Consider the following 14,952-nt stretch of genomic DNA (forward strand, 5'->3'; position numbering starts at 1 on the left):
AAAAGGTTTGCTGCATGGTTAAAATAGCCTACTCTACGCGTATAAAAAAAACGTAAGTCGCGTATAAGTAGCATTTTATTAGGCTATTTCATTCAGAAATAGGCCTAATGCCGATGCGAAATGTTTACAAACATTATAATAAACACTGTAAACATAGCTAGGCTATTTTAGTTCCCCTCACTCCACAACAAATCCTTTCAATTAACAGTATTTAGAAAAGAACAAGAATTAAAAATATAAGAAACTATAGCTATATAAACGACAAGACAAACAAATTAATTTAGGCTAAAACGAAACTGAAACCAACGTTGGGTTTCTCATTCGACACAAAATCAAATGTTTCCGTATTCGCGATGTATTTGAATGGCAAATTATTATTTATTATGTAGCCTACTTCACTCGCGTTCCAATATCCACGTAAAACAAAATGTTTTGCATAACATCACGGCAGTGATAACATTTAAATATGTAACAGCTTTTACATATTTAAACTGAGCAGTGTGTTTTTTTCCCATATGTTTGTCTGACTATTTTATTATGATATTGAACGGGCTGCATTGTCAATCGATTGAATTTGTTCCTTCTAACAGCAACTACTCCTTTTAGTCCTAAAGATAATCGGAATTGTAAAAGGTTTGCTTTTATTTGTGTACATTCACAATAAAAACAAATCTTTGTGCTTTTGTAAAATAGGCCTAAAGAAAAATAGGATGCCGCTTTCTGCCGTCTTGGGTTTCCTTTGTTGCACAGTTTTTCTTTCATTTTCATAATTTGTTATTTAAGTAAAAATATATTTCTCGTATAGGCCTATTTATTAGTTTTATATATACAGTATATATATATATATATATATATAGCATAGCCTAGCTTTATTATGTTTTTCTCCGCTCGCAGAAGCGTTGCAGGTGCATGATGTGATATGATATGAATCCTTATGTTTTGTTGTTTGCTGTGTTTTGCGCATGTAAAATTAATCCCCGGAAAACAAATGTTAGTATTTTTAACGGGTCACAGACGCTTATGCTTTCTAATTTAATTCTAATTTAAAATAATCTTGTCGGTTAACGGTTAATAATCGGTTAACGAGCGTTGGTTAGGAGAAATAACCGAAATGAGCATCCCTAGAAGAAGCATTTGTTAGCTTCCTTATCCTAATTTTTTATGTGTTTGTGCATAATTTGTATTATGTTTTTGTTTATTTTCCAGAATCTGTCGTGGCTACACCAATTTCAAAGAGCTGTGGTCCTTTCTCACCCCAGAGCAGTGACAGCAGCGCTAACAGTTCCCTTTATATGGAGTCTAGTGAGTGAATGCATCTTTCATCTTTCTTTGGGTCAATGGCATGATGCTCTCTATCTATGATTTTATTCAAAAATACATTAAAAATGCAATTCATGCTTACAAAGACCTAAATACACCACTTCTTTGAAGAGCATGTTTTATTTAAAATTCAAATATTTTTTGAGAGCATCAAGTACAAATTTTAGGGTGGTACAACTGCCCTATGTTATGAAGAAAGAATATAGTAAAACTTTTGTCCATCTAATCAAAGTCATGTGGTACAACCAACATGCTGAATCATGCTGAAAAAGTTTAAATATATTAAAATATCAGATAATTTGACCTTTTTATGACGGCAAGATTAGTTCAGGTTGTAAAATGTCTGTTAACTGTTCTGATATTGTAATGAAGAAAAAATGAAAAAAAATTTTTTTTTAGTTTGGCACAAGCTTTTTATATATAAAACCCCCTGCTCTACTGCTTATTAATATTTACAAACTTTGTCCATTTAATCAAAGTCATGTGGTGCAACAAAAAAGCCATGTGGTACAACATGCTGAAATATGCAGAAAAAAACTATCTTAAAAATATCAAATAATTAGACCTTTTTATCATGGCAAGATTAGTTTGGGTTATAAAGAGTCATGTAGTACAACTTTCCTGATATCATAATGCATAATGAAAAAAGTAAACAAAATATTTAATACTCCTCCACTGCTTATTAATATTTAAAAACTTTTGTCAGTCTAATCAAAGTCATTAAAACAAGTAAATTAAAATATCAGATAATGACCTTTTTATGATGACAAGATCAGATCTGGTTGTAATATGTCATGTGGTGCGACTCCCAAAAAGCTGATATTTCTTAATTAATCATTTCGGATATTTGTAAAAAAAAAAAATGTTTTACTTAAAGTCCCTGTGTAAAGTCAATTCTGAGAATTGTTTCTAAACGCATTATAAATGTTACAAATGTATTATTGAAACACGTTACAAAGACTGAATTCTGTAGTACTGAATAGTGGAGTTAAACCGTTAAACAGTTTTTCACCAATTCTGTGTTCAGGATTTTTTGGGCGGGGCTGAAATCATGACTCGATGACGCACTGGAGCCTTTCGATCATGGCCTCTCCCCTAACACTGTAATAACTGTCGATGACGCACCGGAGCAAATATGTATAGCTTTGTAAATCCAATTAAGCTGCTAGGAGCATCCATTCAGGCTGTAGTGGTATTTAACAGTTCAAAGGCAGCAACTTTCCCGTGAGTGGGCGTGGTTTCAGCGCAGACAGTGGACACGCCCCCAGCGTTTGAGAGCAGAGGATACCGTCAATTTTTTCGAGATTTTGATAACTTATTTTATGTACTTGGCGGATTTTTTTTATCATTCAAATTTGGCTTAGTGGTTAATAATACATTTTTCTGTGGTGTGACAAACTCAGAACACATACTAAATATTGACTTTACAGAGACTTATATATATTTAAAAACCTTTGTGAAAATAATGATTGAAAATGGTATAAAAGTTTTCCAAAACACGGCAAAACAGTTTCAAGATTTCCTTTTCTTCATCATGGACACTTACATTCCTCATTATATCATATTTTTGAATAATAATCTTCTTAAACGTGCCTTCACGCTTACAGACAGCAGCCAGTTCAACAGCGTCCCAGACGGATTGTTCCGCAGACCGTCCGAGGGTCAGAGTCTGATCAGCTATCTCTCTGAGCAGGACTTCGGCAGCTGTGCTGATCTGGAGAAGGCAAGTGCAACTCCTCACTACGCTCAGCATCTCTCTTATATCTTGTATATGTCATTCATAACTCGCATACATATCCCATCACCGCAGGAAAACGCCCACTTCAGCATCTCTGAGTCTCTGATCGCAGCCATCGAGCTGATGAAGTGTAACATGCGCAGGCCGGTGGAGGAGGCGGAGGAAGAGGGCGACAGCGACACGGAAATCCAGCAGCTCAAACAGAAAATCCGTCTGCGCAGACTGCAGATACACCGCACACGGATGAAGCCACTGGCCTCCTCTAGTAATCGTAAGATGAGACGTTCGCGATCGAGGAGAAATCAAATGTAAACAGGATGTATACCGTGTATATCTCTTGCTTTTTTCCCACAGAAATCCCATCTGTGGATAGTGGCGGCTCACGGAGGAACTCCCAGGATTCCTTTCACCCCTCTGACTCTGGCTCGGATAGAGACGTGGAGGATTTCGAGCTCAAAGGTAGGAGCTCAAGACAGGAAGTGCATCTCTGATTGCGATGACCTCATTCCCGCTTGTGATCGTATAATCATCTTCACGATTGCCCTCATTACCCATAATGCCATGTGATGAGAAATGTGTTGGCATCCCAATCTCATGACTGATTTCTAACTGATTATGCTCATTTTTGATTCATAATTTGTAACTTTGAATCAAGTTTTGCTTGATTTGTTTGTGTTTTAGCAGGAACAAGCAGAATAGTCATTGCAGGTGTTATTATTCTTAATTCATTGACTTCAGTACGCAAATAAATTTGAAATCACTTCATACTAAATATTGACTTTACAGAGACTTATATATATTTAAAAACCTTTGTGAAAATAATGATTGAAAATGGTATAAAAGTTTTCCAAAACACGGCAAAACAGTTTCAAGATTTCCTTTTCTTCATCATGGACACTTACATTCCTCATTATATCATATTTTTGAATAATAATCTTCTTAAACGTGCCTTCACGCTTACAGACAGCAGCCAGTTCAACAGCGTCCCAGACGGATTGTTCCGCAGACCGTCCGAGGGTCAGAGTCTGATCAGCTATCTCTCTGAGCAGGACTTCGGCAGCTGTGCTGATCTGGAGAAGGCAAGTGCAACTCCTCACTACGCTCAGCATCTCTCTTATATCTTGTATATGTCATTCATAACTCGCATACATATCCCATCACCGCAGGAAAACGCCCACTTCAGCATCTCTGAGTCTCTGATCGCAGCCATCGAGCTGATGAAGTGTAACATGCGCAGGCCGGTGGAGGAGGCGGAGGAAGAGGGCGACAGCGACACGGAAATCCAGCAGCTCAAACAGAAAATCCGTCTGCGCAGACTGCAGATACACCGCACACGGATGAAGCCACTGGCCTCCTCTAGTAATCGTAAGATGAGACGTTCGCGATCGAGGAGAAATCAAATGTAAACAGGATGTATACCGTGTATATCTCTTGCTTTTTTCCCACAGAAATCCCATCTGTGGATAGTGGCGGCTCACGGAGGAACTCCCAGGATTCCTTTCACCCCTCTGACTCTGGCTCGGATAGAGACGTGGAGGATTTCGAGCTCAAAGGTAGGAGCTCAAGACAGGAAGTGCATCTCTGATTGCGATGACCTCATTCCCGCTTGTGATCGTATAATCATCTTCACGATTGCCCTCATTACCCATAATGCCATGTGATGAGAAATGTGTTGGCATCCCAATCTCATGACTGATTTCTAACTGATTATGCTCATTTTTGATTCATAATTTGTAACTTTGAATCAAGTTTTGCTTGATTTGTTTGTGTTTTAGCAGGAACAAGCAGAATAGTCATTGCAGGTGTTATTATTCTTAATTCATTGACTTCAGTACGCAAATAAATTTGAAATCACTTTAGTTTACTTTAACACCCGTTCATATACAAAAACCTTTAAAAGTGGGTCCAGATGGTGTTCAGGTGGTGAGATGTTCACTCCAGTTCTGGGTGAATAAAGTTTTGTTCATATGGTTAAAAAGCTTGTAATTGACACTTGTAATTGTCACGGGAGTGTATTGAAAATGACATTTGCAACACGTTTAACCTTCATAATGTGACATTTCCAAGAATTATTGAAATATTTGGCTAGAAATAATGTATTGTGGGACTTATGGGTAATATATATAAAATGTGTTGCTAAATTTGAATAAAACATAAAACCGTCATATTGTGCAACCAAAAAGTCATTTGGTATAACCAACAAACTCAAACACAAAAACAGTTCCTTAAAAGTTTGGATAATTCGCCTTTTTTATGATGCCAAGATTAGTTCTGGTTGTAAAATGTCATGTGGTGCAACTGTCCTGATACAATGAAGAAAGAATGAAATGTAAAACAAAAAACCTTCATAATATTACATATTTCAAATAAATATTTGGCTAGAAATAATGTATTTTGATTCTTATAGGTGATATATCTAAAATTTGTCTAACTTTTTAAATAAAACATAATAATTTAAATTTTTTATCTATAATAAAACATTTTTAATTGCAAATATTATAGTGTAATATAGTCTCAATATTTATGTACCTGCTATAAAATGTATTTTTTGGCTAATGAACACAATAAAGATATTTGTTTTTATGAACAATATAGTAACTTATTAATAAAGATCAACATATACCTTCAAATGTTTTTCCTAAAATATTTTACATATTTTTACAACATAAAATGCAACACAGATTTTACAGAAATTAATTGTACTTAATAAATCTGTCACTATTTTAGCTCATGAGGTATGTATTTCTAACATTTGTAATAGATACACTACCGTTATTAAATTTGGGGTCAGTAGGTTTTTTTTTAAATATAAAAATGTATACATTTAAAGTAAAGATATTTATAATGTTTCAGTTTCAAATAAATGCAGTTCTTCTGAACTTTCTATTCATCAAAGAAAACATTTAAAAATCTTACTAAAACGTTTTGATTGGTTGTGTATTTTTTTAATATTTAAAAAATGTAAATGTTATTTAATTTAGTTACATATTTAATATTATTATAATTAAAATATAAACTAAATATAATTTTTGAATAAGGTTCAGTTTCTGCATTGATGGATGGTGACCAGGACATTTATTAAGAAAGTGAATGTGGCCTGTTTAGATTTCATGTTGTCTTTATACATTGTACGACACCAGAAACAGGCGTCTGTTTGAGCACACAGTCTGGTCTCTGTCTCTTAGATGGCAGTGATGGGCAGTCCCTGCTGGCGGTGTCTCAGAGCGGCCTGTCCCTGTCACTCGCGTCCCTCTTCTCAGGTACCAGAGACTGACAGAAAAAGGGAAGCCGTGTGTATCGTCTCACAGCCTTTGCTGCTTGATCAGTGATAGATATGATGGTGGGATCAGAGGAGTCAGATGTTTTAGACTCTGTAGCAGTAGTTGGTGGCTGTTCCTGCTTTTTCCTCGGCTTTGCTTGTTCCCCTCACACGGGTCCATCCCATGTGTCAATATGCGTGCCATATAAACCTCTTGTTTGCATGCCGCCGCTTTCTGGCTTTTATTTATTGTATGTGCTAATAAACTGCAACCTTTAACACTGCTTCCTGCATTATGATGGGTGTGTCTCAAAAGCATTCAAAATTATATAATATTATTATAAGAATGGATTTAATCGTGCCTTAATCACTTATGTTTAATATTAATAATTAAATCTAAATATTTCTTATCTTAATGCTTTAATTCATAGTCAGTGCCATGAATCACCTATCTGTCTTTATCAACTTATGTAATATTAGGACACGGGGGCATTTGGGAAATAAAACCGATCAACCTTTTGCTTAGTTGTACCCGATATTTTGGCTTTTTTTTTTTACATTGAAATCTTATATATATAAACAAATACTTAAAATTATATTATAAATGTATATTAGTATAACTTTTATTATTAATATTAATATTTTATATTATTAATTTATGTAATATTTCTGCAATTTATTGTGTTACACATTTACATAATATTTCATATATTCACAAAATATTTTATAATATTTAATTATTCAGAGTTCTCCAAATATTTTAGGGACGCTAACTGGTGCTCAGCCAAGCAAGCAATAATGTAAAAAAGCCAAATAATGTATTGGTCTGTCACTGGTATATAGCTCTTCTTATACAGTAGATCTCATTGGAGAAAGTTTGAACTGTTTTATTCTCATTGTTGTCAGATGCAGACATCAAACGCAGTGCGTCCAGCAGCAGATCCTTCCTCAGCTCAGACTCCATGTAAGCACATCTCAAATCTGTCTTTTTTTTTTTGGCCGATCTTTTTGTGGTCATGACGTCCAGTTTTTTGGAGTTCTGAATGGTATCCAGAACTAATTTGGGATCTGTTGTAATGTCTCTCTGCACAGCTCTCCATCCATGTTACAGTCCAACTCAGCAGAGTCGGTGGCGATGGGTCTCCTCAGACAGTTTGAGGGCATGCAGCTGCCCGCCGCCTCAGAGCTCGACTGGCTGGTTCCAGAGCACGACGCCCCTCAAAAAGTACCTTACTCAAATGTCCTTGAATGTACTTTTATGTGCTTGAAAACCATTAATTGTTTCTTCTCGTGGTTCTCAGATGCAGACATCAAACGCAGTGCGTCCAGCAGCAGATCCTTCCTCAGCTCAGACTCCATGTAAGCACATCTCAAATCTGTCTTTTTTTTTTTGGCCGATCTTTTTGTGGTCATGACGTCCAGTTTTTTGGAGTTCTGAATGGTATCCAGAACTAATTTGGGATCTGTTGTAATGTCTCTCTGCACAGCTCTCCATCCATGTTACAGTCCAACTCAGCAGAGTCGGTGGCGATGGGTCTCCTCAGACAGTTTGAGGGCATGCAGCTGCCCGCCGCCTCAGAGCTCGACTGGCTGGTTCCAGAGCACGACGCCCCTCAAAAAGTACCTTACTCAAATGTCCTTGAATGTACTTTTATGTGCTTGAATGTCCTTACTCAAATCATTTATATAAATAGAAAACAAAATAGGTCCTAAAATGGAACCCTGGGGAACCCCTTTAAATATATAAAGAAAATCAGATTTGAGTCCAGTCTGCTAAATAATTTTTAAACCATTTCAACGTCCCTGGTCCAAAACCAGCACTGCTAAGTTTGTTCAGCAGCAATTCATGATCCACTGAATCAAACGCTTTGGATTGATCCACAAATAATGCTGCGCAGTGTAGGGATGGGCGATATGGGCTTAAAAATATATCAGGGGGGACAGAAACTCCACATATCCATAGCAGAAGTAATACTACTGAGGACGCTCCAGGAAGGTATCCAGTTATCGCTGAATAAAATGCACAACGGAGATAGAGACATTTTAACAGATGAAACTTGAGGAAAATAAACATACGGTTGCACAAAATATAGGGTTTATCTGTGTTCTTCAATCTTGGGTATTTTTATAAGGAAAGTATATTTATAATGCAATGTTAATCGACATGGCCTTTATCACTATATAATACTATCATTCTGTAATATGAAACCACGTCTGGTCACAAAAATAAGTATTTCAAACACTCGACTATGTTAAGTTAATTTATAGAAAAAGCATGTCAATAAATTATATCTTTGTTGGACAACAGGTTTGTAAACAGGCTCATACACATGCAAAACTGTATCGCACACGTAAGACCAATTTTTTGTGCACTGTACAGCCCTAACCAAACCAGTTAAAGATTGTAAAAGGAGCTCCTCATTTAGCGATATAGGCTACTCCTCCTCAATTTCACCTCCGCCTTCCGCGATGTTGCTCGGCACTGTCGCACACAGAAATGTCAACAACTAGACTTTATCGTTATTATTGCTGGAAGACTAATTCTTATCGTGGGGAGAATTTTTACCGGTATATCGCAAACTATAAGATATCGCCCATCCCTAGCGCAGTGCTGTTTTCTATCCAGGGCACCATTAAGGTCATTTATCACCACCGTAGCAGCAGTAATGGTACTATGGCCAGTTCTAAAAGCAGGCTTAATTTAAGGCATCGTTACACAGCCAAGTTAAGGCTGCTCTGTGCCTGCTCAAAATTCAGTGCAAAGACGAAATGCTGCATAAAAGCCAGACTAAATTAAGCCTGCTCTGAACCATCTTAGGCTACAGTTGTATTTGTATCTGTGTAAATACATTTATGCCACCTCTGAGCAGCATTAAACAGTCTGTGTAAAGACGCCTAATACCACTTCAGAAGTGCTTCTGCGCCAACTTTGCAGTGTAAATTTGACATTAGTCTGGCGTTATGTTTTTACAGTACACTGAAAATTGAGCAGGCACAGAGCCTCCTTGGGGTTGTACTGAAATATTTTGTTACTAATTAAATATGTACTAATTTGCATAGCTTTCCAGAACAAAAATCTGAACACTAGATAAAGCCGGGTTCAAAATTCTTGTTTCATTTTGATGACATATTAGAGTTAAAGGTTTTGGAACTTGGATTTCTCTTTTTATGCTTCCATAAATCAGAAAATACTGTCAACAGACAGAAAAAAAATCAATTTTCACCAGGTAAATTATATATGAACAAACCTCTCTGTAAAAAGCTTCAGAATATAGATGGGAATAAAACCGTAAAATGTGGTGTATGCAAGTGGTGCTAAGTCTTTAAAAGTATGTAATGTAATTCAAATTTACAGATGCAAATAGATCAAGTGTAATAAAATAAACGTTTAAATGTTTATTTTTGATGTTTTCTATCCACTAGTCTGAAAGTAGACAAGGAAGCAAAACAGCCATAAAAACTAAAAATGTACAAGTGCATGAAAAAAAAAAAAACCTGTACTGTCTTTGGATTTGGATTCTAATTGAAAATATCTGAATTTCTGATTTTAGTTTTTTTTTTTAAGCTCCTTCCAATACCAGATTCTCTTCCCATTTCACCTGACGATGGCGAACACGCGGACATTTACAAATTACGCATCCGAGTGCGAGGAAATTTGGAGTGGGCTCCTCCCAGACCACAGATCATCTTCAGCATTCACTCTCCTCCAAAGTGAGAACATCACCATCAGTATTCAGCTTCATTTCTTTCATTACATGATTCTGTAACTTATATACTGTATGTCTCCATTGATCCTATCAGGAGGAAGGTGGTGGTGGCGAAACAGAACTACCGCTGCGCTGGCTGCGGCATTCGCATTGATCCAGGTACAAAACACACATGCGTAGTACAAATACAACTTGATTTACTTGAAAGTGTGGGTTTACGCTGGTGATTTCTCTTTGTAATAGACTACATCAAGAGGCTGAGGTACTGTGAGTATCTGGGCCGGTACTTTTGCCAGTGCTGTCATGAGAACACACAGGCTGTAGTGCCAGGAAAGATCCTCAGGAAGTGGGACTTCAGTAAAAGCTACATCAGCAACTTTTCCAGGGACTTGCTGGCTAAGATTGCAGGAGATCCTCTCTTCAACCTAAACGACATCAACAGCGGCCTTTACAAGAAGGTCAAAGCCCTGGAAACATTGCGCGTACGTAAAATAGTACAATGATATATAACATGGAATAAAAGTAAATAAATATCTAAAAATGATATTAAGTCAAATATATATATATATATATATATATATATATATATATATATATATATATAACATGGTTTCATTTTATTATTATTTATATATTTTATATCTCTCTGTATATATAGTTTTTTTGTAAGAGTGTGATATATTAATATTATAAAAGTACATATAATATGTTTGTTTAGCAAGTAAACCAGTAAAAGTAACTTTTTTGCTCAGCATGAAGAACACATTAATTTAGTTAGTTTTGACTTTTGGAAAGTATATTGTTCAAAATTAAAAATGTCTATGTATGGCTTTGCTGTAATAGTGTGATAATAAAATACTAATATAATATATTATAAAATATGTAATAAAATGTAATTTATATAAATTACACTACTACACACTACTGTTCAAAAGTTTGGGGTCAGAAAGATTTTTTATTTAATTTTTAAAAATTAATGCTTTTATTCAGTGAAGATGCATTAAATTGATCAAAAGTAACTGTAAAGACATTTATAATGTTACAAAATATTTCTGCTTCAAATAAATGGTGTTCTTATAAACTTTATATTAATCAAAGAAACATTTAAGCTGCTGAAAATTCAGCTTAGCCATGACTGGAATAAATTCTATTTTAAAATGTATAGAAAAAAAAGTTTTAGAATTGTAATAATATTTCACAATATTACCGTTTTTTTTTTTTTGTTGTATTTTTGAGCAAATACATTTTGAAAGAATACTTGGTGACTTGGGGTTACCTCAAATTTGATAATATAATATAGGCCTGGGCAATAAAATGGTATCGATATTTATCGACGGTACACCACCTTCGATAACGATATAAAAAATGTTCGATATAGGCACGTGCTATGAGTGCATTCAGCGCATTTTTTTAGACGGACAAATATGACTGCTGCACTCGCGTCTCACACAAGAGATGTAGCCATGAAAAGCTAAAACTTTTGGAAAACACGTCACGAATTTGTGGAGGTTTATTCCTTTTCACTGCGTCTCTTTTTTTTAAAAATGCAATCTCTTTGTATTAAGCAATGCATAAATACATGATACTGTTTTGTTCATAATTGTTTATGCAATTTACAAAATTATATTTGATTTATATGAGTTAATTTAGACGTAATGCACGGTTTTTTTTATAGACAGTTATTTATTTGCGTTGACAATTTAAATGCACTGCATTATTTTGCTCATTGCGCCCTCCTGTGGCCTCTCCCGAGACAAGACAAAAGTTTCCTTAAAACCTATTTAATCTGCATATAAAACATTAGAAATTAGATATTTGTTTAATTTTTATTGTGTGTTTGACTGTTGAAACAAAAAAAATATTTGTTGTTTGTCTCAATATATTGGGTTAATTAAAAAATACAGTGGTTAAATTAAAAAAAAAATTCTATTGCTATTTGTTTTAAAAAAGGTTATAAAAAATGTCAATAATTATTGATACCGAAAAATATGAAACATTATCGTTGCCAATTTTTTTAGCTATATCGCCCAGCCCTAATATAATATAATATAATTAACGGTTGTGTAGGCACATTTTATTTGTGATTTGTATTGTTTCATTAAGAATGAATTTACTCTTTCTGTTACAGGCATTGAGGGAACAGTTGAACCACATGAAGAATCTCTTAAAAACGTGCCGTTTGGCTAAAGAGTAAGTGTTTTTCCTGCACTTTTTCTTCGAGACAGCACTGAAGAGCATTGCGTCACAAGTCTCCGTTCTGTTGACAGGGTGCTGGATCAGTTTGACACACTTCCTGGACATCTGACCGAAGACGTTCACCTGTTCTCTCTCAACGACCTCACGGCTGTCCGCAGCGGCAGTCTGGCGCCAAAGCTGCGTGATCTGCTCCGCCTCGGCTCCAGCCACGTCACGGACTGCGTGGTGAGGAACCATTTACACACGATTTGATAGGAGTTACATAACATGGCATTTCTTTAGGTGTCTAAAATTGGGAATTAATATTTCATCTAGATTTGCAAATGATCAGTTTCAGATGATCAGGTACAGTGGGGGAAAAAAGTATTTAGTCAGCCACAAATTGTGCAAGTTCTCCCACTTAAAAAGATGAGAGAGGCCTGTAATTTTCATCATAGGTATACCTTAACTATGAGAAGACATTATCTTCCCCTACGAGCTCAGCAAGTGCCTGCGCTGTGAAGGTGAGCCTCTTATTGATTGGTTGATTAATTCATGCATTTATTTATTTATTTAAGCATGTATGCATTTTTATGTATGCATTTATTTATACACTTCTGCATTTATTTATTCCTGAATTTATTTATACATTTTTGTATTTATTCATTTATTTATAGTTTATTTCCACATTAATCTGTTTATTTTGCATTTATTAATGCATTTATTTATGAACACATGTATTCTAGTATTTAATATATATACAGTTATATATTTATGTATTTACACATTTGTTTATGCATTTATGGATTTATTTATGCCTTTATTTATACAATTATTTAATTATACATTTAAGCATTTATTTATGTACACATTTTTGCATTTATTTATACAATTATTTATTCATGGATTTATTTATACATTTATGCATTTATTTTTATTCACATTTTTTGTATTTATAGTTTATTTCTTTATGTATTTATACATCTGTTTATTTTTGCATTTATTTATATACACATTTATGCAAGTATTTATACAATTATGTATTTATTAATTTATACATTTATTTATGCATTTATGGATTTATTTATGCCTTTATTCATACAATTATTTATACATGTATTTCTGTACACATTTTTGCATTTATTTATATATTTATTTATGCCTTTATTTATACAATTATTTATTCATGGATTTATTTATACATTTATGCATTTATTTATGTACACATTTTGCATTTCATACATTTATGCATTTATTTCTATTTTTAGGCATGCATGTATTCATACAATTATTTATTTATGCCTTTATTTATACAATTATTTATTCATGGATTTATTTATACATTTATGCATTTATGTACACATTTTGCATTTATTCATTTATGCATTTATTTCTATTTTTAGGCATGCATTTATTCATACAATTATTTATTTCTGCATTTATTTATATATGTATACATTTATTCATTTTTATACAATAATTAATCTATTTATTCATTTTGTATGCAGTAAAATTAAATGCATAAATGTATTAATAAATCAATACATAACTAAATGTATAACTTTTTATACATTAATGCATTTGTTTATATGAATTTATGTATGCATTTGTTTATAAATTTATTAAACTAGACCACAATGTACAATGTCTGTACACTCAGTTATCAGAGTCCAAGTACTCTGAGTCCGTGTGTCTTTTTTTTCCATGTTGTGGTGGTTGGTTGTAATGGTTGGTCTGTTTTTTGTTGTGCAGATTGTCATGCATGCTATCATAAGACCTGCTTTAAGGGAGGGAAGGCGTGTCCTCGCTGTCTGAGACTTGCCGAGAGGAGAAAGCGGATGGCTCGCAAGAACATGGAGGAGCAGGAGGACAGAGAAGCAGACGAGGCCGGTGGGACCTAACACACAATGCCAGTAAGATTTAACCAGAGCACAGCACAACAGTGAATGTAGTGACTGATATTCAGCCAAACGTTTCTTGATTCCCGTCCCAAATAAGCTGCTCTGAAAGTCCTGCTGACTGCAGCATAATGGATTATTAATGCTAAAGAGTTTTATGTGCAAAGAAGACATTTCTGCTTTTAAGGACTGCTGCCTTCAAATACAAAATTATATAGTTTTTTTACTATTTACCATGTTTTTGCTTGTTTGTTGCCTCCGTCCTTAAAAATCCAATTTGTTTTAATCAACAGGCTGTCGGGTCCTGTGTCGTAAGCTTTTATGTATAGGGATTTATGTGTCTTGTTTTTGTCTGTCTGCTTTTTGTTGGTTATATTTAAGCGTATAACGCAGGGCTGTCCAAACTCGGTCCTGGAGGGCTGGTGTCAAAAAAACTCAATAATTATTGAGTTTAGCTCCAACCCTAATTAAACACACCTGAACCAGCTAATCAAGCTCTTACTAGGCATTGAAACTTCCAGTCAGGTGTGTTGAGGCAAGTTGGAGCTAAACTGTGCAGGACACCGGTCCTCCAGGACCGAGTTTGGACAGCCCTGGTATAACCTGTTGTGTGCCTCTTTAATGGCTCTTCGTTTGTATCGATGAGAGAACTGAACTGGGCTGCTGAACTCCAGCGGGTTTTACACAACCTTTGTTTCCCGAGAGGTTTCTAGAAGTGCCAGGTTCCAGCTTACTGTGTTAATGATCAAAGCTACTAAAACAAAAGGCCTCATTCGTGAAATGCGAGTCAAATAAATTTGTTAATAATTTGTAAATAAATAAATAAAATTCAATGCAACAATGGATCTCATTTAA

At 34.8% G+C, this 14,952-nt stretch overlaps 1 protein-coding gene across 1 annotated transcript in view; it reads left to right on the forward strand.

The window, feature by feature from the left end:
• LOC107551360 (run domain Beclin-1-interacting and cysteine-rich domain-containing protein-like) overlaps nt 1-14,302 on the forward strand; it is a 27,342-nt gene extending 13,040 nt beyond the window's left edge. The window contains exons 9-22 of the mRNA XM_016232936.1: nt 1,207-1,302; nt 2,928-3,043; nt 3,131-3,329; nt 3,413-3,517; nt 6,244-6,318; nt 7,224-7,281; nt 7,410-7,542; nt 9,883-10,028; nt 10,119-10,183; nt 10,268-10,506; nt 12,153-12,214; nt 12,292-12,440; nt 12,679-12,723; nt 13,952-14,302. Of these exons, the coding sequence (XP_016088422.1) occupies nt 1,207-1,302; nt 2,928-3,043; nt 3,131-3,329; nt 3,413-3,517; nt 6,244-6,318; nt 7,224-7,281; nt 7,410-7,542; nt 9,883-10,028; nt 10,119-10,183; nt 10,268-10,506; nt 12,153-12,214; nt 12,292-12,440; nt 12,679-12,723; nt 13,952-14,100 (1,637 nt within the window). The 3' untranslated portion in view covers nt 14,101-14,302. The remainder of the gene's footprint in view (nt 1-1,206; nt 1,303-2,927; nt 3,044-3,130; nt 3,330-3,412; nt 3,518-6,243; nt 6,319-7,223; nt 7,282-7,409; nt 7,543-9,882; nt 10,029-10,118; nt 10,184-10,267; nt 10,507-12,152; nt 12,215-12,291; nt 12,441-12,678; nt 12,724-13,951) is intronic.
• Nucleotides 14,303-14,952: the final 650 nt, after the last annotated feature.

The sequence above is a fragment of the Sinocyclocheilus grahami genome, unplaced genomic scaffold (genome assembly GCF_001515645.1).
Source record: "Sinocyclocheilus grahami isolate Dianchi unplaced genomic scaffold, SAMN03320097.WGS_v1.1 scaffold422.1, whole genome shotgun sequence".
Lineage (NCBI taxonomy): Eukaryota > Metazoa > Chordata > Actinopteri > Cypriniformes > Cyprinidae > Sinocyclocheilus > Sinocyclocheilus grahami.